Source organism: Vombatus ursinus, unplaced genomic scaffold (assembly GCF_900497805.2).
Source record: "Vombatus ursinus unplaced genomic scaffold, bare-nosed wombat genome assembly UNPS02014874.1, whole genome shotgun sequence".
Taxonomy (NCBI): domain Eukaryota; kingdom Metazoa; phylum Chordata; class Mammalia; order Diprotodontia; family Vombatidae; genus Vombatus; species Vombatus ursinus.
The window spans coordinates 9,451,426-9,467,543 of NW_020954652.1; the positions used below are offsets into that span (position 1 = coordinate 9,451,426).

The 16,118-nt window shown below is 38.3% G+C and overlaps 1 protein-coding gene and 1 pseudogene across 1 annotated transcript in view; both read right to left on the reverse strand.

The window, feature by feature from the left end:
* Nucleotides 1-16,118, reverse strand: part of LRRIQ1 (leucine rich repeats and IQ motif containing 1) — a 225,895-nt gene that overhangs the window by 111,146 nt on the left and 98,631 nt on the right. Inside the window, exon 19 of the mRNA XM_027842509.1 lies at nucleotides 1,192-1,393. Within this exon, the coding sequence (XP_027698310.1) occupies nucleotides 1,192-1,393 (202 nt within the window). The remainder of the gene's footprint in view (nucleotides 1-1,191; nucleotides 1,394-16,118) is intronic.
* LOC114028232 lies at nucleotides 5,203-16,083 on the reverse strand (annotated as a pseudogene).

Sequence of the window (16,118 nt, forward strand, 5' to 3'; positions counted from 1 at the left end):
AGGAGGAGGGAAAGAGGAGGGGAGAGGGGGAAGAAGAGGAAAAGGGGAGTGGAAGAGAGAGGGAAAGGGAGAGGTGAGGAAAAGAGGGGTAGAAGAGGGAAAGAGGGAAGAAAAGAAAACAGGAGAGGGGTAGACAGGGAGAGGAGGGGGGATGGTAGAAGAGAAAAGAGAGAGAAGAAAGGGGGAAAAGTGAGAAATTGAGGAAAGAGGTGAGGAAAGAGGAGGTGGGAGGGAGGGGAGGAGGGACTCTATAGAACTTTTCTCAGAATCACAGTTTCAAACATTTATAAAATAAAATACATAGGATTACAAGAGAAACCAAATGTTCATGAAAATAAAAATGTCATTTTTCTACCATTCAAGTTCCCAGTCTCTCTGGAATCTATCCATTCTATCCAAGAGTTCTTGGGGTTGATGGACCCCAGGTGAAGAACCTTCCTCTAAGGTCATTCAATGTGAGGTGTATACAGTGGGTCCAAGGGTCAGCCAAAGTCAGGTGACCCCTACCTGCATAGCCAGATGGTGACACTACAGTACCTCAGTCCTCGTGCCAACCCTCATGAACAAAACACAGAATTTTTAGAGAATTTTAAATTTTTTAGAGCATTTTAAATTCCTGGCTAACCAGTGTCAGTTGCTAAGCTCTGGTTAGCTTCCTCATGGGAAAAAAAATGACTACCTGGTGTGTCAGAGAATGAAGAGAGGGTCACTCCAAGTTTGGTGGGTGATAGAATCTGAGAGTGTAAGTGATTCTGCAACATCTTACTCCATCAATCTTGGCCTCTGGGCTTCCTTCAAGCCCCAGCTAAAATTCTACCTTCTACAAGAAACCTTTTCTAATCCCCCTTAATGGTAGTGCCTTCCCTCTCTGGATTGTCTCCAATTTATCCTGTTTAGATCTTGTTTGCATGTAGTGGTTCATATTTTGTCTCCGTCATCAGACCGAGAACTCCTGAGGAGTTGAGACTGCTTTTGCCTTTCTTTGCATCTCTAGTGCTTACTGGAGTGCCTGGCACACAGTAGGTACTTAATATATGTTTATTAATCGAATGACATGCCATAGATAAGTTTGATGGGTCTCATAAGTTTTCTTTTCCCCTTCCCCCAAACGATGGCTGCTTTATCAAAATACACAAGGATAGGATGAAGACATACTGTCTGCATGTATAAATGACAAAAGATGACACAGACCTGAATAAGTGTAGCAGCCTTCTCCCTCTGTGCATGCAGATCAGTGGTGCAACATTGTCTTTTTTTCATCTGGGTCTTCATAAGGTAATTTCGCCAGCCTCTCTGTATCATCATTGCAGCCATATCCTTTTGATCACAAAAATTAACCTGCGTGCGAATGTGGTATCCTTGCCAATGGCTTTGGATTACTGTAGCTGCCTTACTATTAACACCAAAAACAAAGATACTTTTTAGTGACAGAAATTAAAGACTGAAAATATATCATCATATTTCAGAGTTTTACCTAAAGATACATATATGAACAAGTATAACAAGAAATGTCAGTGTAGATTCTGTCTTTATAGATTATTTATTTTTAGCACAACTCATAGCTGTATTGAGGAGCCCTGATAAGGCCACATGCTCAGTTTGCAAAATTTGTCTAAGATACAGTTGTGTTGCATTATGGTTGTTATATAGAGCTCTCACCTTAGGAAAATAAATATTAATTATTGAAATATGAAGTACTAAATTAAGTAGCCTGGAAGATTAGTATAGATAATGCTGGGCCATCAGCAAGGTGATATCTGACTGGAGTATGGATAAAGAGAGGCTACTTTACGAATGATAAAAAGAGAGGAGAAGTAGTAAGAGACCACGTCTTGTGGAAATGACAAGTGGAAGGTATTAAAGCTTTAATGACTTCAGCAAATTAGAGGAGGCAGAAACAAGAAGAACCTCTGGTATATCATAGAACCACAGAACTTTGGAGCTGGTAAAAGGTTGCTGGAGGTCAAATCCAACATCAGAAGTCATTTTGTTCAACCATTACCTAAAACAGTGGTAGCAAACCAACATACAAATGGATTCCTGCCACAAGACTATAGACTTAGAAAACCACAAATGAACATTATCTATGTGTATTGTGTTTTTATTTATGTTGTTAAACATTTCCCAATTACAATTTAAGCTGGTTCCAGCAGCATTGTAATTCATGGCTGACACTTCTGACTTAAAACATAAATGAATTCCATTACATCTCCAACCAATGATCATTGAGCTTCCAGTTGGAGGCCTTAGGCAATTGAGAAATCACTACAATTCAAGACAGCACTTTTCATTTCTGGACAGCTCTAATTTGGGGGTAGTTTTTCATTATATTGAGGTGATATCTCCTCTTTAACTTAACTCCATTGCTTAGTTATGATCTTGCAGGTCAACAGAAGTCTAATCCCATTTCCAAATCATGACACTTCAAATATATAGAAAGCAATCATCTTTCCCCTCACATCTCCAACAATTCTTCTTGTCTTCAGACTAAAAATTCCCAATTCTTTCTATTAATCCTCTCATAGAATAGCTTTGAGTCCCCTCAGTATTCTAGTCCATCTCCTCTGGATGTGTTCTAGCTTGATAATATACTTCTTAAAATGTAGCACCCAGAATTGAACATGACATTCTATGGGTTGCCCAATCAGGTGAGAATACGATGTCAGTAACATTTGCCTGGTTTGCATGTGACCATTTAAGGATCGCATGGTGGCTTGATCAAGAACAGAGGACACCGGAGGAAACACACTTCCTATTTTGACAAGGTTACTAAATTGTTAATTCTGAGGAATGCCTTAGACACAGTACACTTGAGTTTCAAGAAGACATCTGAAAAAGTCTCATTGAATCAATCTATCTATCCATAAGTATCTTATTAAGCACCTATGATGTGCCAGGCACTGTGTTGGATGCTGGGGATATAAAAGTAATGAATGAAATAATCCCTACTTATAAAGAGCTTACTTTTAACATAGAGACCAGAAAGAAATCACATAATCCTTCGTTCAAAGTGCCAGTCATTTGGGACTTTCTTCTAACTGGTGCAGATTGTTTACTCAATGTCCCGTGCCTGCAAAGGGGGCAGGGTGGAGTTAATGAGAGTGGGAAAAAAGTTATATGGGCTCTTCTGGTTTCCAATTTCGAGAGAGAAGATGCATGATTCCGAATTCTCTTTAGGTACATGAAAGGAAATAGACGCTGGGAAGAAGTGAAATATAGAGAGGTTGGCGATCTCCATTATGCCTCTATCTCTTTTTGTTGTTGTTGTTGTGTCATTTCAATCATGTCCAACTATGTGGCCCCATTTGGAGTTTCTCAGCAAAGATACTGGAGTGGTTTGCCATTTCCTTCTCCAGCTCAATTTAAAGATGTGAAACTGAGGCAAACAGGGTTAAGTGACTAGCACACAGCTAATAAGTGTCTGAGGAAAGATTTGAACTCAGAAAGATGAGTCTTCCTGACTCTACACTCAGGGTTCCAGACTTTGGGGAATATTCCCTTGAGATCTTGTATGGAAGATAGAAGCTAAGGCTGACAATACACAATGGCTCAGATCAGGATAAACTCAACCTCAGTAGGGCACTGGGGCTGGTTGTTGTCCTTTGTTCTTGAAGGGGGTCAAAATGACATTACTATGTTGGAGACAAGTATAGTGTGTCCAACTGTGGCTGATCAAACCAAGAGGAGCTCAGACGGCTCTACCACAGGCACAAATAATCCACATGAGTATTTGGAGTGGAGGAGTCTCTAAATTCGCACATCTCATATTTCTTTTGAGCTACTGAAATTCTGTTGTGCTCACAGAGCACAGTACCTTCTTTGATGTGGGCACACCATGCTGGGCAGTTCTTTGCCAGTGTCTCCCACTAACTTGATTCCAAAGTTCTTCAGAGAGACCTTGAGAGTGTCTTCATATCACTTTTTCTGAACTCCATGGAAGCACTTGCCCTGTGTGAGTTCTCCATGAAATAGTACTTTAGACAATTGCAAGTTTGGTATTCGAACAATGTAGCCAGCTCATGGGAGTTGCACTCTCTGTAGTAGAGGTTGAATGCTTGGCAGTTTAGCTTGAGAAACAACTTCAGTGTCCTGTACCTTAACTTGCCAAGTAATCTTTAAAAAATCTTCCTAAGACAATACAAATGGAAGAGTTTCCGTTTCCTGGCATGGCACTGGTATACTATCCAGGTGTCATAGGCATACCACAACAGCCTTGCTTCGATCTGCTGGTGACTGGGAAAGCATGAGAGCATTGTCCATTATCCAGAAACCATGCAAACATGCCATCATGAAACTGACATATAATACTTATGAATTTCTCTGAGTAACCAAATTTTGACATAATTTTCCATAAGCCCTCATGACTGACAGTATCAGAGGCCTTGGTCGGATCCACAAACGTTGTGTGTCCTTTCTCCTGGAGTTGTTGGGCAACAAACACCACATCAACCATTCCTCAGTCCTTCTGAAGCCACACTGGCTCTCAGGCAGACAACCATCTTCCAGGTGAAGGATCAGTCTACTAAGGAGGCCTCTTGCAAGAATCTTGTCATCAGTAACTAAGAGAGAGACAATCCCCACCTCTCAACCCCACCCCCCCGCCTCAGTAATTGTCAAAGGACAATCTATTTCCTTTACCTTTACAGGGATGGACAATGGAGGCAACCTTGATCTCCTGGGGGATAATCTCCTCTTGCCATATAACCCAGAAGATTATAGTCAGCTTTTGTATGAGCAGTGAATGCCCTGCTGTGTAAATCTCAGCTGGGATAGAATAAGCACCAAGCACTTTGTCACAGAAGAAGAGCTTAATGGCATTCAAAACCTTTCCTTCAGTTGGAAATTCAGCTAGAGAGGGATTGACTTCAACCTGAGGTATATGGTCAATGGCTTCAGCACTAATTGATGATGGTCTATTGAAAACACTATGGAAGTGTTCAGCCCATCTCTCCAGGATCATGTCCTTATCACACTAGTCAATGCGGCTCCATCAGCACTGAGTAGTTGAAATGCACCATAGGTCTTTGGCCTATAAATAACCTTCAAGGCATTGGAGAAGCACTTTCGAGTTTACTATCAGCATAAAACTGAATTTTATCCACCTTCTCACTGAGTCAAGAATCCTGCATCTCTCTAAGATTCACTTTCACTTTACTTTTTTTTTTATTAGCAGCTTCTGCCATTTATTAACACCACGTTGATTTAATACATCTGCTGGGGCTTGCCCATGGTGCTCTTGGTGTACAATGCCCTCACATTTTGCCAGTTTTTCTTCAGCAGAGAAACCAGGAAATTGACAGCCAAATGGATATTGTAGACGAGCTCATCGTCTGTCATCTTCACATGGCCAACAGCCACCACCAGACACAGCACCTTCTTCATCTGAAACGTGATTGTAGATTTAACCTTGTCAGCCTTTGCCAAAATAGTGTCATTGTGGGTGAGCAGAGATGGAAACCTGCCGGCTTTGTTCAGACCAGAGCCCAGGATTTGAGGGATTTGTTTGATCAAGGACTCAGAGGCCAAAAAGGCATCATTCTTTTTAGCCAGTTTCTTGACCAATTTCTTGTTCTTATTCAACTTCTTCAGGGCCTCGATATCCACGTGGGGCATTTCTACAGCTTTGACCTCATCACAGTGCTGGTGGTCTCCCAGGACACACACAGAAAATTTAGTTCAGGGTATGGAGTTGAGCCTGACGGTGCCAGAGAAACGTTTGTTCTTTTGGGGATAATAACTCTTCAGACTGATCTGCAGCTCCACAGTTTCCAAAAACTTTCTTTGTTTGCACTGGGTTCCATGTAGGACCTCCCACACAGCTTCATAGAGTGTCACGAGAGACTTTGCTGCTCGTGGCTGCTCACGGGCTGCTCATTGGTCACAAGCTGGGACAATTCTTAGGGTATCTTTTCTAACTTTACTTTTAATGGAATCAAATGCTGCCTTTTTAGAGAGAATGTACAATCCTGCTAAACCCTGTGGAATTTTCATTTTTTTGTTTAGAGCTTCTGAATTTCCCCATCAATTTTGTCAAACCAATCTTGATGTTTCTGTTTTGACCCAGATGAGTAAATGTGGTACCAAATCTCTGAAAGTTGCCCACTCCTTTTCTGCTCCATTGTTGCCAACTGTGTGTTGACTCAACTTTCCCTCCAAGTTAGCAACAAACTGTCCCCACTCAGAGAAGTGCTCTAATCTGTTGACATTAAGTCTTCTGGTAATCACCTTGCCTTGGGGCCACCATTTGTTTTTTTTGTTTTTTGGGGTTTTTTTTTTGCTTTTTTTGGTGAGGCGATTGGGGTTAAGTGACTTGCCCAGGGTCATACAGCTAGTAAGTATTAAGTGTCTGAGGCTGGATTTGAACTCAGGTCCTCTTGACTCCAAGGCTAGAGCTCTATTCACTGCGCCACCTAGCTGCCCCGAGGGCTACCACTTTTGTTGAATGGATTCCCATTCATATAACTTGGAGAGGATAAGTCTATGATCACTCCAGCACTCTGCACCACACATCGCCTCACATTCTGTCTGTCTCTTCTCATAACAATGACACGGGCTATTAAATGCCAATGTTTGCTGTGAGGTTGCATCCACACAGTTTTATTCCATTTAAATAAATGGAAGACAGTGTTGGTGATGAGAAGGTCATGAGATACACAAATCTTCAGTGGTAAGTGAACATGCTATTGCTGTTTCTGACTCCATTCCTCCCAAGGACTCTCTGCCATGTCTGATAGTCTATGCCTTCTCTCGCATTAAGTCACTCAGAATTATAAGCTTGTCCTCTTTTGACATATTGGTGATGAGAACCTCCAGGTTTTTATAAAATTTTTCTTTCACCCCATCAGGTTTCATCACAGTGGAAGCACAGGCATTGATGATGGTAGCATGGTATTTTCCTACAAGTGGCTAAACCATTGTCGTAAGCCTGTTACTCACTCCTTTTGGTAGGCTTATTTGGTAGGTTAGTTTTGATTACAAACCCTACACCAGATTCACAGTGCTCACTTTCACTACAGACACTCCAGGAAAATGTATATTCAGCTCGGACTTTGTTAAACTGGCGTCATTTGCCAGTTCTGTTTCACTTGGGGATACTATTTGGATGTGAAAACTGCTAAGTTCTCTTGCAATAAGAGCTGTTCGTCTTTCAGGTCTATTGGATTTCATGTTGTGCACAAGTGTGTGCGCATTCCATATACTGATGGTGAATGGAATCATCTTTGTAAAAGTTTTTGTATGTTTTTTTTGTGTTTTGACCATAGAATAGGATCCCCGCCTGCCACAGTAAGCAGGCCAAGGTGGGGTGAAAGACAATTCTTAGGGTATCTTTTCTAACCCTTTCCTCACACCTGAAAGTGAGCAGTAGAGTTCTTAATAAATGCTGGTCAGACACCCAGGGGGCTGCTGAATCCTGCTTACTACTTTAGTTCAGTGAGAAGATGACCCTATGGCCTGGGCCACCTATGTGCAGGGTTGTGATTACAGCTCCCAGTGTATCTGCACCTTGCCTGTCACCACAGGACTTTGAAGTAGGTAAAATGGTAAAATGGTATGGGTGATGTCATTCATGGCAGTTGTGTAGGATGAGGATGGAGGAGAAAACTAGAGTAGAAGGCAGTGGTATTTAGATCAGATGTGATCATTTGGTCTTTTGGTTTTGTTTAACTGATTTTCTTACAACTGGAGGGTTCAGTACAGGAGGGGATGTATGTATGTGGATATATTAGGAAATAACTGTGGTACAAAAATGAAGGAATTAAAACTTTTTTAAGAGAACAAATAGTGTTAGAAATATTGACAATGAATACTAAGGATAACAAAAGGGTTTTTTTTTTACAAAAAGATATTGTGGGAAAAAGGATAGTCTGATGATAATGAATGGTAAAGAAAAGATATTTTCTCATATTTTGCTTCTGCATTCTCTACCAAGGAAAATAGTTTTTGGCCTACATAAGAGAGATGAGAGAACAAAAAATTTTAAGAGAGAGCTGAAATATGAGATATATAGGAAGAGAATAAGAGATCATATAGCCTCCATTGACAAGTTAAAGTCAACAAGCTCAGGGGACCTGAGGGTATCTTATGAACTGGTGGGCACTGTCAGTGATCTCTAAAAGAGCCTGGAGAATTGGAAAAGCACCGGTGGTAAATGTTTGGATTTTCAAAAAAAGGAAAGAGTATGGAGTCTATAAACTATAGGTTATTATAACATGAACATGGTGTCTGTGCTTACATAATGGGAAGTGATGTAAGAACAGGGTTAATAGGCAGGGGAATAGGGAGGAACTAAAAGTCACAATTAAGAAGGAAAAATTCTAAAATTATTACAGGAATAGTTGGTGAACACAGAGAAATGGAAGTGGTGATCAAAGACCCAGCATGGCTTCATCATGAACAGATCATACAAGATTAACTTAATTTCCTTTTTCCATGGGGTTCCTAAAATGGTAAAGTTTACTTAGATATATTTTACCTAGATTGTGGCAAAACATTTTGCAAAGTACTCAAGCTATTTTTGTGCATAAGATGGAGAAATGTAGACTATATGATATATAATTAGATGGACTGAGAACTAGTTGATTGCCAGACCCCACCCCAAACTAATCATTAATGGCTCAGTATTAAATTGAAAGGATGCCTTCAGTGGAAAACCCCAGCAATCTATGGTTGGACATGTGCTGTTTTACATTTCTATAAGTAACCTGGCTAATGGGAATGATTACATGCTTATTAAGTTTTCAGATAACACAAAGTTAGGAGGGATAGCTAACACATTGGATGACAGCATTAAAGAAGGCCTTTATGGGATAGAATGTTGAGCCAAAGTAAATACAGGAAACTGAATAATGTAAAGATTTACACTTGTGTTCAAAAATCTACTTCAGAAGGACAAAATGGAGGAGACTAGATAGTATCCATTTGACTAATGGTTGTAGTGGATTGGAAGCTTAGTATCAGCAGTGTAATATGGTAGCCAAAGATCAGCAACAATGTAATTCTAAACTGTATTGTGCGATATACTCTTCAGTACTATACAAATGATAATCACTCAACTCTGTTCAGGTCAGAAAATATCTGAGGTTCAGTTCTAAGCAACAAATTTTCAAATTGACATTGATAAGCTGGACAGTCTCCAAAAGAGAACGTGATTGGTGAAAAGCCTAAGATCATATTTAATGAGGGTCAGGTGAAGGAATGGGAATGTTTAGCCTGGAGAAGAGGTCTTAGGGAGGACAATTTAGTTTTCTTTACATATGTGAAGGGATGTCAAAGAGAAAGAGTAATTTGGCCTCTACTCAATCTAAGAGGTCATCACTATGAGCAAGGAGTATAAGCTATGGAGGGCAATTTAGGATTACTATAAGGGAAAACTTACAGTAAAAACTTAAAAATATTATTATAAAACATATATTTATATTATATATATGTATACTTATATTAAAAAACTTAACGATTATACCTGGCTCTTAACAAATATATCTGTCTACATTTAGAGACAATAACTTCCATATTACTGAAAGTATTCATGGAGAGACTGGATGGCCACACTGGAGGTATGGTGAAGAGAGAATTCCTGCTTAGTTATGAATGAAGATTGGGTTAGATGACCTGGGGGGGTGCTTCCAACACTGAGATTTTATAATAGTCCATGATTTTTTTTCTTATATCACCATCTAATCTATCTCCCAACTTCCCTCTCTAATTCACACTGCTTCTCAATAAGCTTCCTAACGTATCAATATGATCACTCCACTTCTCAGTACAAAACTTTCAGTGACTCCCAAACAGCCTACTCAAAAAAAGTACAAATCCCTTTTCTTAATAGTTAAGGCATTGACATTAAAGCTATAAATCCACCTTCAAGCTACTTTTCCAGATTTAAACTATTTCTCTTTGTGAATTCTGAATTCTAGGAAAACTGGAATACTCATTAACCTCCAGTCTTGTTCTACTCTGTCCTACCCCTCCCTTTATACTTTTCCTTGCAACCCCAAATAAGAAATGAACAACTGCTATGTCCACTTTGGAAATCCTTCTTTTACTTCAGATTACAACTATGTTCCTACCTCCTTCATGAAGCCTTCCCTGATTCCTCCAGCTGAAAGTTATCTTTCTTTACAAACATTCCTTATAGCACTTTGGAAATCTATTTACTTAATAACATTTATACTTATTTGTGTACATCTTATCTCCCCCACTCAATTGTAAGTTCCTTGAGGGTAGGTATGGTCCTTCATTCAGAAAAATCTTGTGTTGGTGCCTCATTTTACTGTGGAGGTAATTTTGAGTATGAGAAGGCAATCATAAGAAACAAAATCTCTGGCAGGTTCTGATATGTGAAAAGGGTTTTGTGCATGGTCCCACAGACAGACTGACTGTGGCCCTAGGACTAGTTTTGAGTAGTAATAACACTATGATGATGAGTATCAAGATGATGGATAGTATTTTAAGGTTTGCAAATTGCTTTACATTTTACCCTATTTTAAAACAGATAAAAAAAATCAAAACTGAGAAAAATTAAGAAGAAAGAGGCTCAGTGTTAGCAGTAAGGCTTCTAGCTAATGAATTCTTTGGTCAAGAACCAAAATGAACCAAATGCAAATCGAATCTGGGTTACCCGCCTCTATCTCTAGAGTGATAAGTTGCATAGTAGCAGAAATGTGTGTAGAAAGCACTAAGAATCATAGTTTTTAGGCCATCTCTAATTAGTAACTAAGCAATCAGTACTCAATGTAATATCTAGGTTGAAAAACCAGTGAACAGACACACTTCTAGAGGAGTTAAACCACAGATATGTGGACATAGTCACTGCAAATGAAACCAGAAGACAAAAAGAAGCTGTGGCTAAACTGAAAGAGGGCTCATAGGTTTTCCTTGGAAAGGAGAATAAAGAGGTGGCTAAGTTAGTTTCATTATACTTCCAAGGGTAAAAGAAAGAAAGTAATTTCATATTTCACTTTGTCCTCACAATAAGCATAAGTAAAAATTTAACATAAAAGGAATATATGTATAAATATCTTTTACAGGGGGTGAAGAAGTAGATAAATTCTCACGAAGACCCTGATGAGACGCTTCAAACCAATTCAACATAAACCTTGAAGACTTGTTGACTTCAATGTGAATTCAATTTAATTCAACATGAAAGTGCTTACCATGAACAAGGTACCATTCTAAGTCTTAGAAATACAAAAGGGAAAAGAGAAGGGAAAATTTTCTACTCTTCAGAAGCTTTTCATCTCCTTAGGAAATATAACATGTACATAGATATGCAAATATGATCTAGCCAAAAAGGAGTAGATGCAGTTAAGCATGACAAAAATCTTGGCAAATATGCTATAGAATCAAGAAATCAATGGCATCGAAGTCCTATAAGACCATGCAGAAACCTCACAACTTGTTTTTTTTTTAAACAGTATAAGATATTAGATGTGTTTCACATGCAAAGCATCACCAAAAATTAAATTAATTATAGTTCAGCAGAAAAGAAATGATCAGTTACTGATGTGGGAGTTGTTTCAGAAATGGCTATCAGGGAGTAATCAAATTATCATCCAGTTATAGTAAAAATATATAGTAAGATATGTGTATATAGTAAAAATCAATGAAAATTTAAAAGGAAGATAATAAAAAAACACTGCACTATCATGACTGTGCTAACTCAAACTGTTCAAACTAACAACTCTGAAACACTTGAAGAGAAAATAAAAATGTTGACTATCATCACCATCTTAGAAGTTTCCCCAACACAAAAATCATCACAAATTTTAAAAAAATAGAAATTACCTCACAAAGAACACTTAATTTCTTTGTTCATAAAAGATAAGAGAGTCAAGGGCAATACCACCACAGAAAACAAGATCATTTGTGAAAAACAATCAAAAAATCAAGAGCAACTGACACTATTTATAATCTTATGAAAATTATGATTATTACCACATAATATTACCTGATAAAACAATGACAAGCAGCTGAGCAAGAATAAATTAATCTAGTACAAGATCAGGCTGAGTTAACTTGTGCTAAAAATATCTGCACATTAAAAGACAACAAATAGATGTGATATAGAACAAGGTTACTATCTTATCTATACTGGTCCATTCTCAGAGGTTCTAATAATGGAATTCTGGCATTTGATTTCAATGCCTTAGTACCATATATATATATATACATAGTGTATTTTTACATGTATATATTTACATTGGTATATATTTACATGTGTATTATATGTGTATACATGTATATTTAACAGTTTGTAAAATATATATTACATACATGTGTAAAAACAAACAAAACTGGGGACAAATGAAACTATAATCTCATGAAAATTATGAGTAGTAGTATAAGGTAAGAAAAAGCAACTAAGCAATAAATTATACATACATACATACATATATAAAATGTGAGGCAGTAGTAGTATTATTGCTGAGTCGTTTAGTATCTGACTCTCTGTGACCGACCCCATCTGAGGTTTTCTTGGCAGAAATACTAGAGTTGTTCGCCATTTCCTTCTCCAGGTCATTTTATAAATGAGGTAACTGAGGCAAGCAAGGTTAAGTGACTTGCCCAGGGTCACACAGCTAGTAAGTGTCTGCGGCCTCATTTGAATTCAGGACCTTCTGATTCCAGGGCCTGCCTCCTATCCACTGTGCTTCCTAGCTACCTTAATAGTACAATTATCTCATCTGCCTTGCAACTTTCTCCATCATGGTTTTGATATATCATGGGTCGGCATAAGAAATTAAATGGAAATGTTGGAGGAGTTTTGTGAAGGGCCCAGACAACACATGAAAGCCTTCAGACACAAGAAAAGTTTAAAAACTCAGAAATGCATAAACTATATGTAGAGTATTGTATAATATCAACATATTTTATCTTTTAATACCATAATAATTCAGACTTCTTCTCTGGTCCTAAGGGAGGGTCAAAAAAATTTATGTGGATTTCCCAGATCATGATGGTGCCACATCCCTAACCCCTGCAATGTGGAAGGGGTAACTGTAATATTACTTAATATGAAATGGGTAAGGATGGATGCTGCTAGTGAAAAACATATAGAGAAAATTCAATACATAAGGTAAAATTACTTTAAAAATAATCAGGAGGGGCAGCTAGGTGGTGCAGTGGATAGAGCTCTGGCCTTGGAGTCAGGAGGACCTGAGTTCAAATCTGGCCTCAGACACTTGACACTTACTAGCTGTGTGACCCTAGGCAAGTCACTTAACCCCAATTGCCTCAGCAGAAAAAAAAAAGAATAAGAAAAATAATCAGGAATTGATTTTCAAGATATCCCTAAAAGGGAAAAATTCCAGAACAGAAAAGATTATGTATGATAGTTACCCTAAAAAGGTCAGTGAAAAAGATATCAATAACTATGGGGCCACATTCTGCTTTCTCATCTATATAAAATATTTGAGGATGGCCAAGACATCCTCATTGGTCAACAGTCTTAAGGATATCCTTGATGAAACTATGAAAAAGGAACAGATAATCTTTTACAGATGATTTTCTGTATGGAGCCAAATCTTTCCAATTATACATCTCATTGAAAGGTATAGAGAATAATACATCTTGCTGCATATATTATTTGTTAATAATAAAAAGTATCCTCTTATAATGACCCCATAAAGGACCTCAAAATATGGCCCCCTCTACAATATTAATAAATAATATTTTTTTCATAATAGAGAGCAGTGCATCACACAAGATGTCTGTTGGAAATCCCATTTTCTGGCTGATTTTTTCCAGCCATAAATATCTCTGAAGATAACCTTTATGCTGCATTTTTTACACACAAAGTCTTTGTTGGTAACATATTAAAATCTGCTTCCACTCATCATGAACTCTTGCTTCTTTGGTGACGCTCAACTTTCATTCTTTAGAGACTGCCATTTACTTTGAATTCCATACAGCATCACCTGGACAATGTTGTTCATTAAAAAGATATAACTGTTTCAGAAAGAAACTTGGGTGGAGGAAGGTCTCATTAAATTCACTGCCCAGCTCCCCAAAGATAACTTAGTCTTCTCTCTACATGCTTGATTTTGAGCCTAGTTTAATGTCCATTCCTGGAGTGTGTCCAATATATGTGTACTGATTGATCAGATCTATGGGTTTTCCAATGAGCTATATGTTAGAATGAAAAATAGCTGTTCACCTGTTTTTCTTGTGTGGATAGTTAAACTCTTTTGAGGGATTATGTATCTCAACTGGGAGGTTCTGAAATATTACGGTGCTTGAAGCCATTAGCACAATGTCTTCCCAAACCAGGAAAAACTGGAGTATTTCACCATCTACAGGGAATTCTTTCCCCGTTTGGGCTCTGCATGAACATATTTCATCATACTGGTAATGACCTTTGGTGTCATTTTATTTTTTTTTATACCTCACTTTATATGAATGATCAGATAATCATTGAACAATGTTATTGACCACTGAACATCCTGGCCCCTTTCCTGTCTTTCTAGGTTTCTTGCTCTCCTCTATATACTCTATCACCCAGTGACACTGGCTTGCTTGCTATTCCTCCGCCTTCCAACTCCAAGCATTTTTCCTGGCTGTCCCATTCCCATGCGTGGAATGTTTTCTTTCCTCATCACCGCCTCTTAGCTTCTCTGGATTCCTTCAAGTCTCAACCAAAGTCTACCTTCTGCAAGAAGCCTTTTCAAGTTCTCAATCTTATTGCTTTTCCTCTAAGACTACCCCCAATTTACCCCATATAGAGCTTGCCTATACAGCTGTTTGCACGGGAGCTCTTTGAGAGCAAGAAGTATTTTCTTTGCTTGTTTTTACTTTTCTTTGACTCTCCAGTGCTTATCACAAGTGCTTGGAACATAGTAGGTGCTCTACAAATATTAGCTGACCATTTCTATTATATCTTTCAGAGAATCTTGTACTAATCTTGCTATATAACCATGAGAAGCACATTGTTGAAGATCCTCTACAGTGGAATTTTAACTAGCAATCAAATATCTTTTAATTGTCTGCAAACAGTAAGTACAGGGGGATCTTCTATTCTCTATACTTTTCATGTATGTGTCTCTACTCACATAACTCTGTGGAAGTTACAATCATACAAACTCCCAGGATGACGAAGACAACTTTGTTCATTGATCTGCTGAGTATTAACATCAAATGAGTCAGAAAATAGAAAGATACGATTTCCCAGAGAGTTCAACAGTATCATCTATTGATAAACTAACATGCATTAATAGTTGCCCATTATGTGCCCGACACTGTGCTAGGTGTATGTGTGGGTGGGTGTGGGGGTGAGGGCATCCTAGTTCAAAGAATGAAACAATCTCTCCTCATAAGAAGACATCCTCCACAAGCTCCAAATACAGAAGGGATTCCCTAACCATGATGAGGTTCTCTAAGCACTGCTGTTTGCAGAGGCCATTGGGCTGATTGTATCAATCCTCAAAATACTACAGAGTCTTCCTGATGCTACATACAATTGTTTGTGAGAGATCAACTAACCTATGCTACAGGAAAAACAGTGGATAAAGTATGTATATTGTCCTAATTGTGACAAATAGTTGAATAGAGAGCCCAATGAATCATTCCATCAGTACGTATACATACTTATAGATACACATATATCTATATGTGCATGGATATATATGTATGTATGTATATAATATATGTGTGTGTGTGTGTGTGTGTGCACGTGTATGTTAGACAGGCATTGAACACAGAACGTGAACTGGGCCCAGAACTAAGTAGGAGGAAACTGTATAAGGTTTTCCATTTCAATGCTCCAAAGCTACTCATCAATACAGATGCCCACCTTTTTAATGCTTATATTCTCTTAGAATTGCTGTCTTACTGAGACATACAAAACATTATGCTTTCAGGGAAGTCAAAATTATAGGTAATACAAAGGGTAATCAACCTAAGATGACTCACCATGACTGAATAATGATAAAGCCCCATAACTGTGATGACTGGATAAATATATACGATCTCATTTTGCCTGGGCCCTTACTGTGGCAAGACAATATTTTTACTCTATTCTCTATTACATTCCATGAAGTGGCTGCTCTGAAACATCTCTCCTCTCTTCAAGTTTTTCACACCGTCCATCCTTCCATGCTATCTGCAGAAGACTTTGCCTCAGG